The 12,781-nt window shown below is 67.6% G+C and overlaps 1 protein-coding gene across 1 annotated transcript in view; it reads right to left on the bottom strand.

Annotated features, from left to right (window-relative positions):
• Positions 1-6: 6 nt before the first annotated feature.
• ABHD2 (abhydrolase domain containing 2) overlaps positions 7-12,781 on the bottom strand; it is a 46,907-nt gene continuing 34,132 nt past the window's right edge. The window contains exons 6-11 of the mRNA XM_004692983.2: positions 8,745-8,928; positions 6,957-7,049; positions 5,084-5,194; positions 4,136-4,205; positions 3,184-3,268; positions 7-1,719 (exon numbers count right to left, since the gene is read on the bottom strand). Coding sequence (XP_004693040.1) covers positions 1,523-1,719; positions 3,184-3,268; positions 4,136-4,205; positions 5,084-5,194; positions 6,957-7,049; positions 8,745-8,928 — 740 coding nt within the window. The 3' untranslated portion in view covers positions 7-1,522. The remainder of the gene's footprint in view (positions 1,720-3,183; positions 3,269-4,135; positions 4,206-5,083; positions 5,195-6,956; positions 7,050-8,744; positions 8,929-12,781) is intronic.

The raw sequence follows: 12,781 nt of genomic DNA, 5'->3' as shown, positions 1-12,781 counted from the left end.
CCGCAAGGCTGAGGCCTGCAGGGCCGCTGCCTGGGCTGCCCCTGGCGGGACGGCCTGGGGCTGTCGGGGAACAGACAGTGCCGGGTCACCTGGACCAAGGCCGAAGCCGCAGCCGCGCGGCCCCAGGCCAGGACCCCGCCCTCACGCCCGCACAGAGCCCTAGGGCGGCCGGAGCCTCGGAGGCAAGGCAGGGACATCTTTTGAAGTCTCCAGGCAATCTCACTGGTAGTTCGGTCTCCTCTAGAGAGCCACCGCTGAGTCTTCAAAGCGCAGGGTGTTTGTTTAGAGACTCAAGTACCGCAGGAGGGGGGAGAGGAGTACTTGAAACCTCCAGTGACATCTTCGCTGGAGAAGACACACTCTGGAAAGATCTACCCGACAGACTACAAACACAGGCTATTAACGAAACAAAAAATCTGGCTTCAAAGGAACCCCTCTCTCGGTTGGACTGATCTTCCTCTAACTTTTGAATTATTTGGTATCAAAAGCCAGAGTTAGAGAGACCTGGGTTGAAAAAATAAAATGACCATTGAGTGCTTTAAAAACAGACAGACAGAAACAAGCGACAGACCCCTCTTCCTAGGGAACGGGGAGAAAGGCAGACGGCATGGTGGGCTTCCGTGTGGAAGGAGGACCCGCCCGCCGATGTTCTCTCAAACCTCAGGACGCTGAGTTTGTCACTGAACTTAGGACTGGGGGAGCTCTCGGCAAGCTGCCTGGTCCCAGCCCCCGTTATGGGCACACACAGAGCGCAAGGGGGCTCGAGGCCACAGAGGGGCAGCGTCGGGCTCCGTGCACCTGTCAGGGCCCTTTCCGAGACCTCACCAGTGGCCACCCTGGGGCAGCTCCGTGATGGCCTCGCTGCTCAGGAGGCCCGCGCCTGAGGGAGGCCCCGAGGGCCCGTTTCCCACACTGGCCCAGAGATGAGAACCACCTGGGGCACTTGTTGAAAATTAAAATCCCGGGGCTCCCTCCAGACCCTGGCTCCGGCTTCCCCAAGGGGAGGCACCTGGGAGGCTGAATTTTTAACTAGCGCCCCAGGTAACTCTCAGCACGGGCAAAGTAGGGGAAACGTCGAGCTCCGTGAGGGCGGAACACTCGGGCGAGCCCAGGCACTCGGGCGCCCGCCGGGGGCCTCGAGAGTGAGGGCCGGCCTGGCGGGCCGTCAGCACGCAAGGCCATCACCGCGGGAACAATCCCTCGCTGTCTTGGAAAAGCCTCTTGGTTGGCAAAGCAAACTTGCTGTTCAGACATTTTTAATAGGGAAACTAGACGTGATTGGCTTAAAAGCAGTCAGCCGCTGAAACTGGGCAGGAGGGCGAGACCCTGGGGCCTGTCACCACGGCTAACAAGGCAATGGAGAACACCAGTAACTAAGCACAAAAATAGCCCAGAGCTCCTGGGGCCAGCAGCCTCCTCCGGGACAGGGGTCCCGGCCCCGCGGTGTGAGGTCCGAGCCCAGCCACCACGGGGGACGGCCCGACAGGCTGCAGGGCCGGGGCCGGGGCGGGCCGAGCCTGGCTCACTCGGCGCCCGCCCCCACGGGACCCGCGTCGGAGCACTGCCACTTGGTGCGCTCCCACTGGCAGATGGCGTCGGCGTACTCCACCACCAGCTTGTCCATCCACGTCAGGGGCGCTGGGAACAGCACGGAGCCCTCGAAGAAGCCCAGGTGGCCCCCGTGCAGCGGCAGCACGAACATGACGTTCTCCCGTTTCTCTGCGGGGCAAGGCAGCGGCTGAGTCCCGCCCTGCGCGGCGGCAGCTCAGGCGGGCGGGCGGTGAGCCCCCTGGCCACCCACGCTGCGCCGGGCCCGCGAGGTGGGAGGGGCAGTGCCGGCACAGCGCCTCCTGGGGTGCGGACTCAGGCCGCCTGGCGCCAGCCTTAAGCCCTGGGGGCTGAGACGAGCCTGCAGGTGAGGCTGGGCCCGGCGCTCCCAGGGCCCCACACCCAGGACCTCCTGGGCAGCCGCCACTCTGGGCTCAGCCAGGACCACCAAGCAGACTTCGTGTGAGAGAGAGAGAAAGAGAAGGGGCACGGTGTCCCCGCGGATTCCAGCGCCTCCTCCTCCGTGCGCCCCACCGCCTGGATATCGCCTTAGAATGCAGATTCTGACTTAACAGGCGAGGCCACGAGGGCCTGCGTTTCTGGCAATGTCAGTGCGGAGGCCGAAGGGGCAGTCCGCAGCCACTAGCCCTCCTGCTGGCGCACACGGCGAGCTCCGCGGCGCCCGCTTCTTCCCCACAGCAGGCCTAAGGCTGGGCCGTGAGCTGAAGCTGCAGGCGTGCTGACGGGCGCCCGAGGCCCTGCGTGCACGTGAGACAGTGCGCTGAACGCACTGGCCAGGGCCGGACACTGCGAGCCCACCTTTGGTCAGGCCACGGGGCGGGGAGGGGGAGGAGAGCACCTCAGCGAGGGTGTGGGCAGCAGGAGGGGCAGCCGCTCAGGCCAGGGGCGCTGGCTCCGGGCGGGTGGGCGGCCCCGGCCTCTGAGGCGCGTCCCGACAGTCGCGCCTCTGGCTCGAGCGAGCCCTGCTTTCAGGGGCCCCTTCGCTTTCCCTCTGCAGTGGCCACTTCACAGAGCTCTGAGCGGCCGCCTAGACAGGTGCATGAGGCCTCACACGCACGGGAAACGAGCCCTTTCCACGGCTGTGCACGGGCTCCTGTGTGCAGGCATGTGGGGGGGGGGTGGAAGCGGCTGTCAGAGCCCGCAGCAGCCCCCCGCAGCAGTGCCCCGAGCTCGGCGGCCGGCCCGCGCTCTACTCTTCTGGTCGGGGCCGGCCCGGGGGGCGTGGGCTCCCCGCGCAGTGACCTAGGGCCCAGTGCTGTGTCGGCACCCGTCCCGGCTCCCCAGCTCCTTCCCAGCAGAGTCGGCCACACAGAGCGGACGCAGAGGCCGCGTGCATATTCTCGTCCTCAAAGCAGCAGAGGAGCGGGCCTCAGGGGCAGCAGCCCTGGCGTGCTTTGCTTTCCGATTAAGTTTCATGTCTAGATACGTCCCTGAAAGTCACATTCCCAAGCGCACGGAGATCATGAGCTCAGCCACTGCCAGACACCAGCCGGCTCCCCAGCCCCCCTGGGAGCCGGAGACGGCGGCCCTCCTGCCGCACACGGCCCGCTGACCTCGGGCGGGGCCCAGGCTGCCAGGGACTGCGCTGCGGCCGAGCAGGCCCGGGACGCTCACCTGAGAGAGACTTTGGGATGGTGAGAAGGCTCTCGTGCACCAGGGGGTCATCGGCCGCGTTCACCAGCATGAGAGGCACATAGATCTGCAACAAGCACAGGAAGCGGCGTGAAACGAGCCACCACCTTCCAGACCACGCCGACCCAAGAGCCTCACGTTCACGACCGCGCGTGCCACAGGTGCGCCGTGGCGGCCCTGGCGGGCAGGGGCGGGCGCAAAGCAGCCCCTGCGGGAGGGAGTGGGCGCCCCCTGGCGGGAGGACGCCAAGGTTCTCCACGAGCCACGGGGCAGGTCCCCACTCACACATTCCCACTGCGGGTGGGGTAAACGGCACTGCTGCAGACAGCGAGCCTTCCAGAAGAATCCAAAGGGTAGAGAGGAGTAAGCTGGGGGACCTGGGGCTCTAGGATGCTGCCTTCAACATCCTTTTCAGCAAAGCGGCCTTTTGCACGTCAGTGGCTGTGGTGAGACGGGCGCGGGCATGTGGCAGCCAGACCCGGGGGCCAGGGACAGATCACGCTGACCCACGGGCGGCCTGGTTTGAGCGTGCAGGGAGCGAGCGCGTGGTCTGGTGGTGGGTTGGGTGGAAAACATTTGGGGGTCAGGGTTGGCTGCAAACGTTTCTTGTGGCTGCTCTTAGCGCCACCCCTGGGGAAACTGCTGCCAGCAGGCAGGCAGAGACGGAGATTCACACGCGCCCGCCCCGGGCGGGGTCCTGAGCTCGACCCCGCAGTGCTCACCAAACACGCAGCGGCCAGCGGCGCTTAGGACGGTGGCCTGGCGCCGGCCGCGAGGGCCAGGAAGACTCAGGAGGGCTGGGGTGTCCGTCACACTAAGGGCACAGAGCCTGCCTGCCCCCAGCGGACCCAGGCGCGCTTGGTGCCAGGAGCCAGGTCTGGCTCTGCCCGGCCCCGGCAGGGGCCGCCCGCCGCCCCCCGTGCAGGCAGCTCACCCTGTGCAGGTAGCGCATGCAGCTCTCCTCCTCGTAGTACTCCTTCAGCGAGGTGTAGCCGTGGAACTTCCTGCAAGCACGAGAGAGGGAACGAGACGCGTCAGAAGACGGGCGTGGGGGCTGCTGCTCCGGCCCGGGCGCCAGGTCAGCGGGACGTCCAGGCGGCAGTCCGGGGCAGGACGGGCCTTGGTGTCTGGGTTCAAACGCTGGTCTGAGACGGACCGACTGCGTGGCCTCAGGCGAAGGGCGTGGCCTCTCTGAGCAAATCCCTAACACACCCCGGGACGGGAGCTGCCCCGCCGCACCGGGTCGACCCGGCCGGCTACCCGGCCCGGGGCTCGCGCTAGAACCGCCCGTGGCACTTCGAGGCACGTGGCCGCCACGACCCTGCAACCCAGGCGGTCTCCGGACCCGCCTGCGGGAGGGGCCCTGGCTTGCGTCTGACCGTGTCCAAAGTGTCCAACGGCCACTTTAAGGGCGAGTCTGAAAGATGTGCAGGGCAGCGGTCTGGTGACCTCGGTCGGACGTTCCTGCACCCGCCGCTACTCAGGAGCCCCAGGGCTCTCGCGGGACTGAAGGGCACAGGGGTGGGGGCTGCAAACTGCACTGGGGGCGGCCTCACGCCCCCCAGAGCGGCCCCCCCTTATTTCGGTGGCACAATCCTCTCACTCTACTTTTAATTTACTTTTGACAGAGAAACGGACGCGCACAAGAACTACTTCCTTGTGCTTTTACTTCCCGGCGAATCGGAGGGTGGGCCCTGAGGGGTGGGGTGAGGACACAGGGTGGGCCCCAGCCCCCCGTGTCTGCCCGGCAGGAGCACACAGCCAGGGGCACAGAGACACCAGGCACTTCGGCTTTTTCGGTGGGCAAATACCCAAAGGGAAAAACACCCCTGGCCTCACTGGGGCCACAGGAGCCCGCCAGCGCCCCGCCGCGCACAGCCACCTCATCACGTTGTCGTCGATCTGCATGAGGGACGTGGCTGTGTAGAGGCGGCTCAAGTCCGTGTCCTCCAGGCTCTGCGGCTTCTTCACATGGTCTCCGAAAAGAGCTTGCCTAGGGCGGGACACGGGCACAAACGGGAACAGGCCGCAGGCGGTGAGCAGGCCACGCTGCGCACCGGAGCATCTCCCAGCCTCATCTGTCAGCGACTCCTCGAGAAAGCTCAAGATTTTTTTAAATCGCAAAAGGCAGATGATAAACACCCCCAGCAGAGCCTGCTTCCTCGCTCAGAGGCAGCCAGGAGAGCAGAGCATCTGCGGAAAGTCAGAAATAGCCCCTCCAGCCTCAGAATGTTCCAGAAGGTGAGTGCGCACTGCTGACTGTGGGGCAGTGGCAGAGAGGCGCTTTCCTTTCAGGGCAGGAGACAAGCTAAGGGCTGGGTCTGAGGTCAGGGGAGGTCACCCAGCTCTCTGAGGGGAGGGCTCCGGGGCGGGTGGTCGGCCAAGCAGTGGGGGGCTGGTCTAACGTCGGGGACCCTGTCCTCACGCTAGTGTTGGCGGGAGCCGTCCGCATCGCTACCGAGGAAGGCAGTGGCTGGCGTGGAGGCCAGTCCATGGCTCCCTGGCGTGGGGGCCGAGAGGCGGAGGAGGGGCCGTCTGCTCGGGGGGTGCCGAGGGAGGTGGAGGCCAGGTGCGCAGGCGGCCCCGGGCCGGGCTCCCCGTCCACGGCCAGAGAGGCCGCACGTCCTGAGGTCTGGGCGAGCGTCGTGATGGACACGGCCGGAGCCCGCACACCGCTCCCAAAGCCGCAGGCCGATTTCTCCAGCGCTGTTCCAAGACACGCCGGGAGGACGCCCACTGCGGTCTGAACCCCGACTTCAAGCAGCCCTGACCTTTCTGGGGTGACCCACGTACAGCTCGTCAGAGACTCGCCCCAACGGGTGACGAGCGTCACGGGGAGCCTTCAGGACCGAGTGACCAGCGCCGGGCGGCCCGGGGACCAAACAAACGTTCCGGGAGGGGTCCCTTCCCATTTCCGGGCGCAGGCAAGCAGATGGAGCCCGCATCGAGCCGGGGCAGCTTGCGCAGCATGCCCGGGAGCCAGCGCCCTTCCCTGCCCCCGCGGCACAGGGTACAGTGTCCTCTGGGGGCTCATTATGTGCCAAGCTCTGGGAGGATGAGATACGCCTGCCCGCGGCTTCACAGCCGCACCGAGGGTGCGGACCCAGCCCGGGAGCAACAGCGGGCGGCTGCCTGGAGGAGGAGGGCGCAGGGCACTGACGGGGCTGGTGTGGCAGCAGAGGTGACAAGTGTGGAGCGGGTCAGGCTGGAGGCGGTGAGCATCCCGGACCCCGCCGGAGAAGCCGGGCGGTATGGGCGGGACACATGAGGTCACGACCGCCAGGACGACACGGTCACGGGCGAGGAAGTGACCTCCGGAGAAGGCCTCACTAGCGCCCATCGCGGCCCTGAGCCTGTCTCGGCTGCCCGGGCGGGCTCTGAGCCGGGGGCAGGACAGCTGTGGGGCGCGCAGCGGCACGGAGGGGCAGGGTGGGCCCCACGGGAGGGAGGTGGACTCTGCCGCGCGGCTGCGTGGCCAGAAGCCCGGGGCCGCCATCTTGGGCCCACGAGTCTCGGCGCCGCAGCACGAAGCCCCCGGGGCTGGCCCGCTAGCCACGGCCAGCCGCCCGGACGGCGTGGGGAGGGCAGACGCAGCGCCTCCTCGGGCTCCCTGGGAATCAGGAGGAAGCCATCTGGGCGCGCCTGCCCGGTCACAATGCTGCCGGCCGGCCGCGGGCCACCGCCTCGGCCCTGCCCTCTCCCTGGGGGACGAGCGGTGGCTTTAGGGCCCACGGCGCCCAGGGGGAGGGGCGCACCTGTGCGACAGGATGATCTTCTTCATGTTGTCGGCCATGAGGAAGTTGTAGAAGCGCCGGCACTGGTCCCACTGCATGAAGGTCTCCTGCGCCCTGGAGGGAGCAAGCGCTCGGGCAGTGGGGGCCTGCGGGGAGCCCGGCCCCCAAGGGAGAGGGCGTCCGCGGGGGCGCGGCCAGGGCCGCAGATGGTGGTACGTGTGCCGAGCCGCTGGGCGGTGCGGAACCCGAGACCCGAGAGAAACCCCCGAGGGCCAGCGGCTTTGGGGTGACACCCTGGCCCCAGCCACGGAAGCTCCAGCGCCAGAGCCCCCGGCGGCCTCTCCGCGAGCGAGCTCCGAGCCAGTGCGGGCAGGTCTGCTGCTGGGTCAGCCGGGGCGCGGGGCGCCCGCAGCGGCCCAGAACACCCCGGCACGGGAGCAGCTTCAGCAGCAGCCGCTCCCCGACGGCCAGCACCGGCTTCAGGGCCAGGTGGAGGGGGGCAGGGCTGGCGTGAGGGGCGGCGAGGGGGCTCAGGCTCCTCTAGGAGGGCGCGCGGCAGCCCCGTGGCCCCGCCGTAGCCAGGCCCTCCTGCTCCAGCGGTGGGAGGGACGGTGGCCACCAGGGCCCCTGTGCGAAAGGATCCAGCGACCTCAAGCTGCAGGAAGAGGGGGGTGACCCTGGCTTAGAGTGCGCGACTGTCCTCCAGTGAGCGTCTTGTTAAAGCCCGTGCCCACGGGCCAGGTACCGCCCTGACTGCACCCTCCCCGAGGGGGGCCCCCGCGTGAACTGCCTCACGGTAATGGTCAGAGGCGGGAGGTGTCGGGCCCAGGAGGGGCTATGCAGACTGTCACTGCCCTTCGCAGATTCCCGGACTTGAGCGTCTCGAACCTTCTTTTTGCTTGGTCCCAACACCCTAGTTTGCCAATGCTGCCGATCCTGAGCTGAGCTCTTGCCAGCAGCAGAGGGCGCCATGGCAGCAAGTGAAACGAAGCTGCCATTCAAGATTTTGGGTTTCACAGAAAAGCCCAAGCTTGTCCCATGTCCTGCTGCCTGTCCAATCCAGGGAGCTCACGCAGGCTCACGGCGCCTGGCGCAGGGAGGGGCCCAGGGATCCCGTGGGGCAGCACACGGAGGGCTGTGGGCAGGAGGTGCCCAGGCGGCCCGGCACTGCCCTGGGGCGGGAGCTGCTGAGTATGGCGTCATGGTGGCTGCGCGGCAGCTGAGTACTTCCAGTGGCGCGGAGGAAGAGGAAGGGTCCTTAGGGGCCCCTGCACTGGGGAGTGCAGGGAAGCGCCCAGAAGACAGGGGCCTGCCGCCGCGCTCTGGAGACCCGAGGCCCCGGCTAACCAGGCGAACACGACTCTGGCCTGGACTGACTCATGCTGGGGGCTGCGGGCTGGGGACCGGGGAGAGGCCCTCTTGCCTCGCGGCCCTGTGGGTGGCCGAGGAGCAGCGCCGGGCGGGAGGACACAGCTCCCCGGAGGCGGGAGCTCGCTGGGGGCCAGGCCCAGTTCGCGGGCCCCGGGCTCGGCAGCCGTCTGTGCTCTTTCAGGTCCCCTAGGCTCTGCAAACTCCAGGAGCCCGCCTCAAAGAGAAAGCTGGGCGGGGGCTTATTTGCTGCGGGGCTGTACCCCAAATGCAGGTGCACGTCCCAGGCTTGAGGAGGCTGGGAGCCAAACAGGTGGAGCCAAGGCCGAGAAGATCTGCTCAGCCAGCCTCCGTGCCCCTGGCCTGCCTGCACCAGCTGGGCCTCGCACGAAGCAGGATGGGGCTGGGCAGGAGGAGGAAGGGCCACACGGGGTCACTCACCTCAGGGCGCTGTACCCCTGGCACACGCTGACACAGCACAGGACCCTCTCTTGGTTGGCCTGGGTCTCCCCCAAGTATTTACACACGATGTTCCCCCCCAGGCTGAAGCCCACGACCACCAGCTGGGTCAGGGGGTACGTCCTCTTGATGTAGTTGACCATGGCTCCAAACTCCCAGGTGCAGCCTGTGGGCAGAGGCGGGGCTGCTCAGTCAGCTGCTTCTTCAACAAATCCCGTTACTGAAAGCAAAGCGCCCGCCGCGGGAACCACAGGTCTGCGCAGATTCGAGGCCTGACGCAGGCCTGGTCGTCAGTGCAACCAGGACAGGGGACAATGCGACCTGGACGTTACCGACTGGACACAGAGAGAGGCGTGTGTGCGGCATAGACGCTTGCCTTGGCTACCTGGCGAGAAGCCCTCACCCCAGGAGCGAGGCGCCTGCGCTGAGCCGACTGTGTGCTGCTGTGCCGGCAGCTGTGGGCCGCCTGCCTCGTGGACGTCAGGACAGCTGTTCAGGGCGTGCGTGCGCCCTGATGCGCTCACAGCTGCGAGCCAAGGCAGGAGCCTCTTGGGGAGTCGCTTTGCCGGCTACCACCGGGCACCACGCCCACGTGCACGGCGGGTCAGAAAGGCCCGAGCGGGCTCTTCACAGGCTCTGTCCACGGGGGCGGAAGGAAAGACACTTCAGGCCAGGGGGACACCAGGACGCTCCGGGGGCTAGGGCATGGAATAAAATGTGCTGTGACGTGAGAACAGGATCCCGAGGGAGGCAGGCCCACCCAGAAACACACCGAGGGGACCTCGAAGGGAGGGGAGTTGGGCCCCGCTTCCCGGGGGGTGACCTCAGCTGAGTCTCTGGGGCAGACGGTGAGGTCACGGCTCCGCAGCTCTGCTAAGGGGGAGGGCTGGCGGCCCCACAGGTGGGACCCCGCGTGTCCCAGGGATCCACCCAGACCCTGCCTACGGGATCTAGCGGAGAGTGAGGACGTCGGCAAGAAGCTCGCCACGGACAGGCCGGCACGAGGACAGGATGGATTTGGGCTGGGGTCCGCCCACCCCGAAGCTGGAGATCGGGCCCAGGCAATTCAACGGGGTGATGCGATTTCCCACGCTCCTTTGTGAGAGAGCAGGGAGGCAGACACCTAGCTAGTGTCTTCTGGCCCGACCCTGGGGCCTGCACACACGGTGCCCTCTTCAGAGCGCGCCAGGCCCTGGTCACCACGTGTCCACCCTTGTGCTAGCGCCCAGCCCAAGACCTGGCCCATCCCGACACCCTGCCTCTTGCTGACAGCACCCCACTGTGACAGTGACAGCAGCCGAGGCTGGGAAGGTGGCAAAGGACGCTGAGACCCGGGGGAGACTGGGGCCCGGGGGGGGCGGGGGCGGCGGGCGAACCCTGAGAAGGAGGCGAGTTGTGCCCCCGGCAAGTCCGCCTGCTCCCGAAGGTGTCCTCTCAGCCGGCTTCCGCTCGCTCCTCACGGCGGGGCTTCCGCCACGTCCAGCAAACCATCAAACTCGGAGCCCAGCGGCCCTCAGAGCCTGCGCTGCCTCCCGGGCTCCGTGGGGCGGCCCTGGGCCCCGCAGCCCCGGCACTGCCGGGGTGCGCTCACAGCGCGGGTTCTGGAGCCCCACCCCAAGCCTGCTGCCTCAGAAACCCTCAGGGGGGGGGGCAGAACAGGCAGCTGGCTGCGCCCCACCTCCAGGATTCTTGACTTGGGCGGAGGGTGGGGCCGAGAACGCATCTCTAACAGACTTCTGGGGCTGCCGGGTGGAGCGCGACTCCTGTGCGCTGTTACTGCCCCGCAGCTCCGTCTTCTCGGCGGGGGCTGCCAGGCGTGTTGTTCTGAGGCCGAGCGAGCGTCGCTAGGGACCGCTCCGGCAGCAGCTGCTCTGGGCCTCGTCCTCTGCGGAGGGGTCCCGGGCCCGAACCAGGCGCTCTACCAGGGAGGAAGCGGTCTCAGGGGACGACGTGACTGCCCCGGACCTGGCCAACGAGTGGGGTGTGGGGCTCGGGCCCGTGTCTAGCCCCCAGACCTGGCGGCAGGTGCGGGCGGCAGGAGGTGAGACGGAGGGGTCAACGCCTCGCCTTCGCCCGCTGACCAGTGAGAGCTGGGCAGATGGCGGGAGGAGGCGGGGAGGCCGGCTGCCAAGGACCGGAGCGCCCGCCGCTGGCGGCGCCGCGGGAGGGAGCCTCCATTCGAGAGGCAAACACACCGACCTGGGCACAGGGCTGGCCCTCCTGGGGCCGACCGGCGCCGGCCGTGGGAAGACGGCCGTGTCTCCGCAAGGCGGGTGCGGGCGCCTGGCTCCGGAGCAGCCTCGCAGCCCTGGGCCCCCTGGGGGTCGGCCTGCTGTCAGCTGGCAAACAGCCTTGGGGCTGCGCACCCCCACCTATCCCCCCGCCCCCCGCCACCGCTACAGTGTGTTTTCTAACAGGAGGGCGATTTTGACGAGGTTCTAGGTACTTAAATCCTCCTGGAATTAACACCACTGGTGAGAGTTAGGCACCTAATCTCGCTGCAGCTTTTTAAAGACAAGATGAAACATGAGACACTGACCGGTCAGCGCGTGAAGGGCGCGAGGGCCAGCATGGGGAGGCTGGGGCGCCCCCTCCGCCCCTCAGCCTTGCAGACCGCAGCAGCAGCCCTGGCTCTCGGACCTTCGTCCTTCAGTGAACGGCCGAGTTCAGTAAGCAAAGGCGGGAGAGAGCAAAGAGCTCACTGGAAGCCGGCTGTGGAGCCAAGGCCGTTTCCCCGGGCGCTGCCATACAGCCCTCAGATGCGGGGCCGTGCGTTCCTGGGGACACCGACATGCACTGAGTCGCAGGTGCGGCCTGCAGCATGGCAGGCTGGGGGGCAGCCCGGGCCTGGGGGGCCCCAAGGGGCGGGGGGGTTGGAGCCAGGCAGAGCTAACAGAGGCACGAGCCCCGCCCAGCACGGGGGCACAGGGGTGGGAGAGGGTACTGCGGCCCGGTGCCACGGAGACTCACAGGAGGCTGAGCCGGCCCGGCGAACGGGACACTCGAGGGTGGGTGGCTGCGGGCCCCCAGCCCCTCACGCTCGTGACAGCGGGCGTGAGTCATCTCTGCGGGGCGGCGGGGTGCGTAAGCCCTTTGCCCGTGGCTGGCTGGCTGGCCCCCGGCTGTCCCAGCACACCGCCAGGAGGGCCCCTCCGGCCCAGGGCTCAGCGTCCATGGTCCCTCTGCCCCTTCCCTGCTGGGTCCCCAGCTCCCCCAGTTTCACTCCCCCCACGCAGGCTGCTGCCTCTCAGGGCCGTGGGCGCAGACACCGACGACGTCTGCGGCTCACGCCCTCACCCCCACGTTCTCCCTCGCTGTGAGCTCCTGCCCGTAATCCTCCACCCAGGCACACGGAGGCCACCCGACTCATGGGCGTCCACCTGGCCTACACTTGGAGTCTATCAATTCAAAGGGTGGATGCGAGACGCCTACAGAAACCCCACAGGGGTCTTCACACAGGACAGACGCGGTATCAGGCTCCTTAAAGCAAGTCACTCACTGTCCACGGCTCCCTGGCCAGAGGCCCAGGGCACGGGGTCCCGCAGCGCCCGAGGCGGGTGCCCCACCCGGGTCGCATCTCACCCAGGTTGTTCCACAAGTGGCTGCCGGGTGCGGGGTGTGTGGAAGGGCAGAGCCTACACCCGCCAGGCCCGTCCCTGCGGCCCGAGGAAGCGCCGGGATGCTCTTTCCCTTACACCGACGACGCGCCTGACCGGACGCCCGCGTCGCCCCAGAGGCCCTGGCGGCCCAGGCTCCCCCTCAGAGGCGCGGGCTGCAGGCGCAGAGTGCCGCGCCGGCCCGGGCCCCCGTCAGCTTCGTGATCTGGGGCAAGATATCCAGTCCTGCTGGACCTCAGCTTCCTCATCTGTACACGGGGAGTACGTGCACCCTGTAAAGCACTGGGGAAATGCCTGGCACGTGACCAATGTTATGTCCACAGCTGTTAAGAAAGAGTCAAGGGCCTCCCTGAGGGCGCAGGGGCCCAAACACAGCTATGGACCGTGAAGCTGCCCGCGGCC

Source organism: Condylura cristata, unplaced genomic scaffold (genome assembly GCF_000260355.1).
Source record: "Condylura cristata isolate star-nosed mole 26May11 unplaced genomic scaffold, ConCri1.0 scaffold00035, whole genome shotgun sequence".
Classification (NCBI taxonomy): Eukaryota; Metazoa; Chordata; class Mammalia; order Eulipotyphla; family Talpidae; genus Condylura; species Condylura cristata.
Note: the sequence above shows the minus strand (reverse complement) of the source record. Positions and strands in the feature narration are given on the sequence as shown.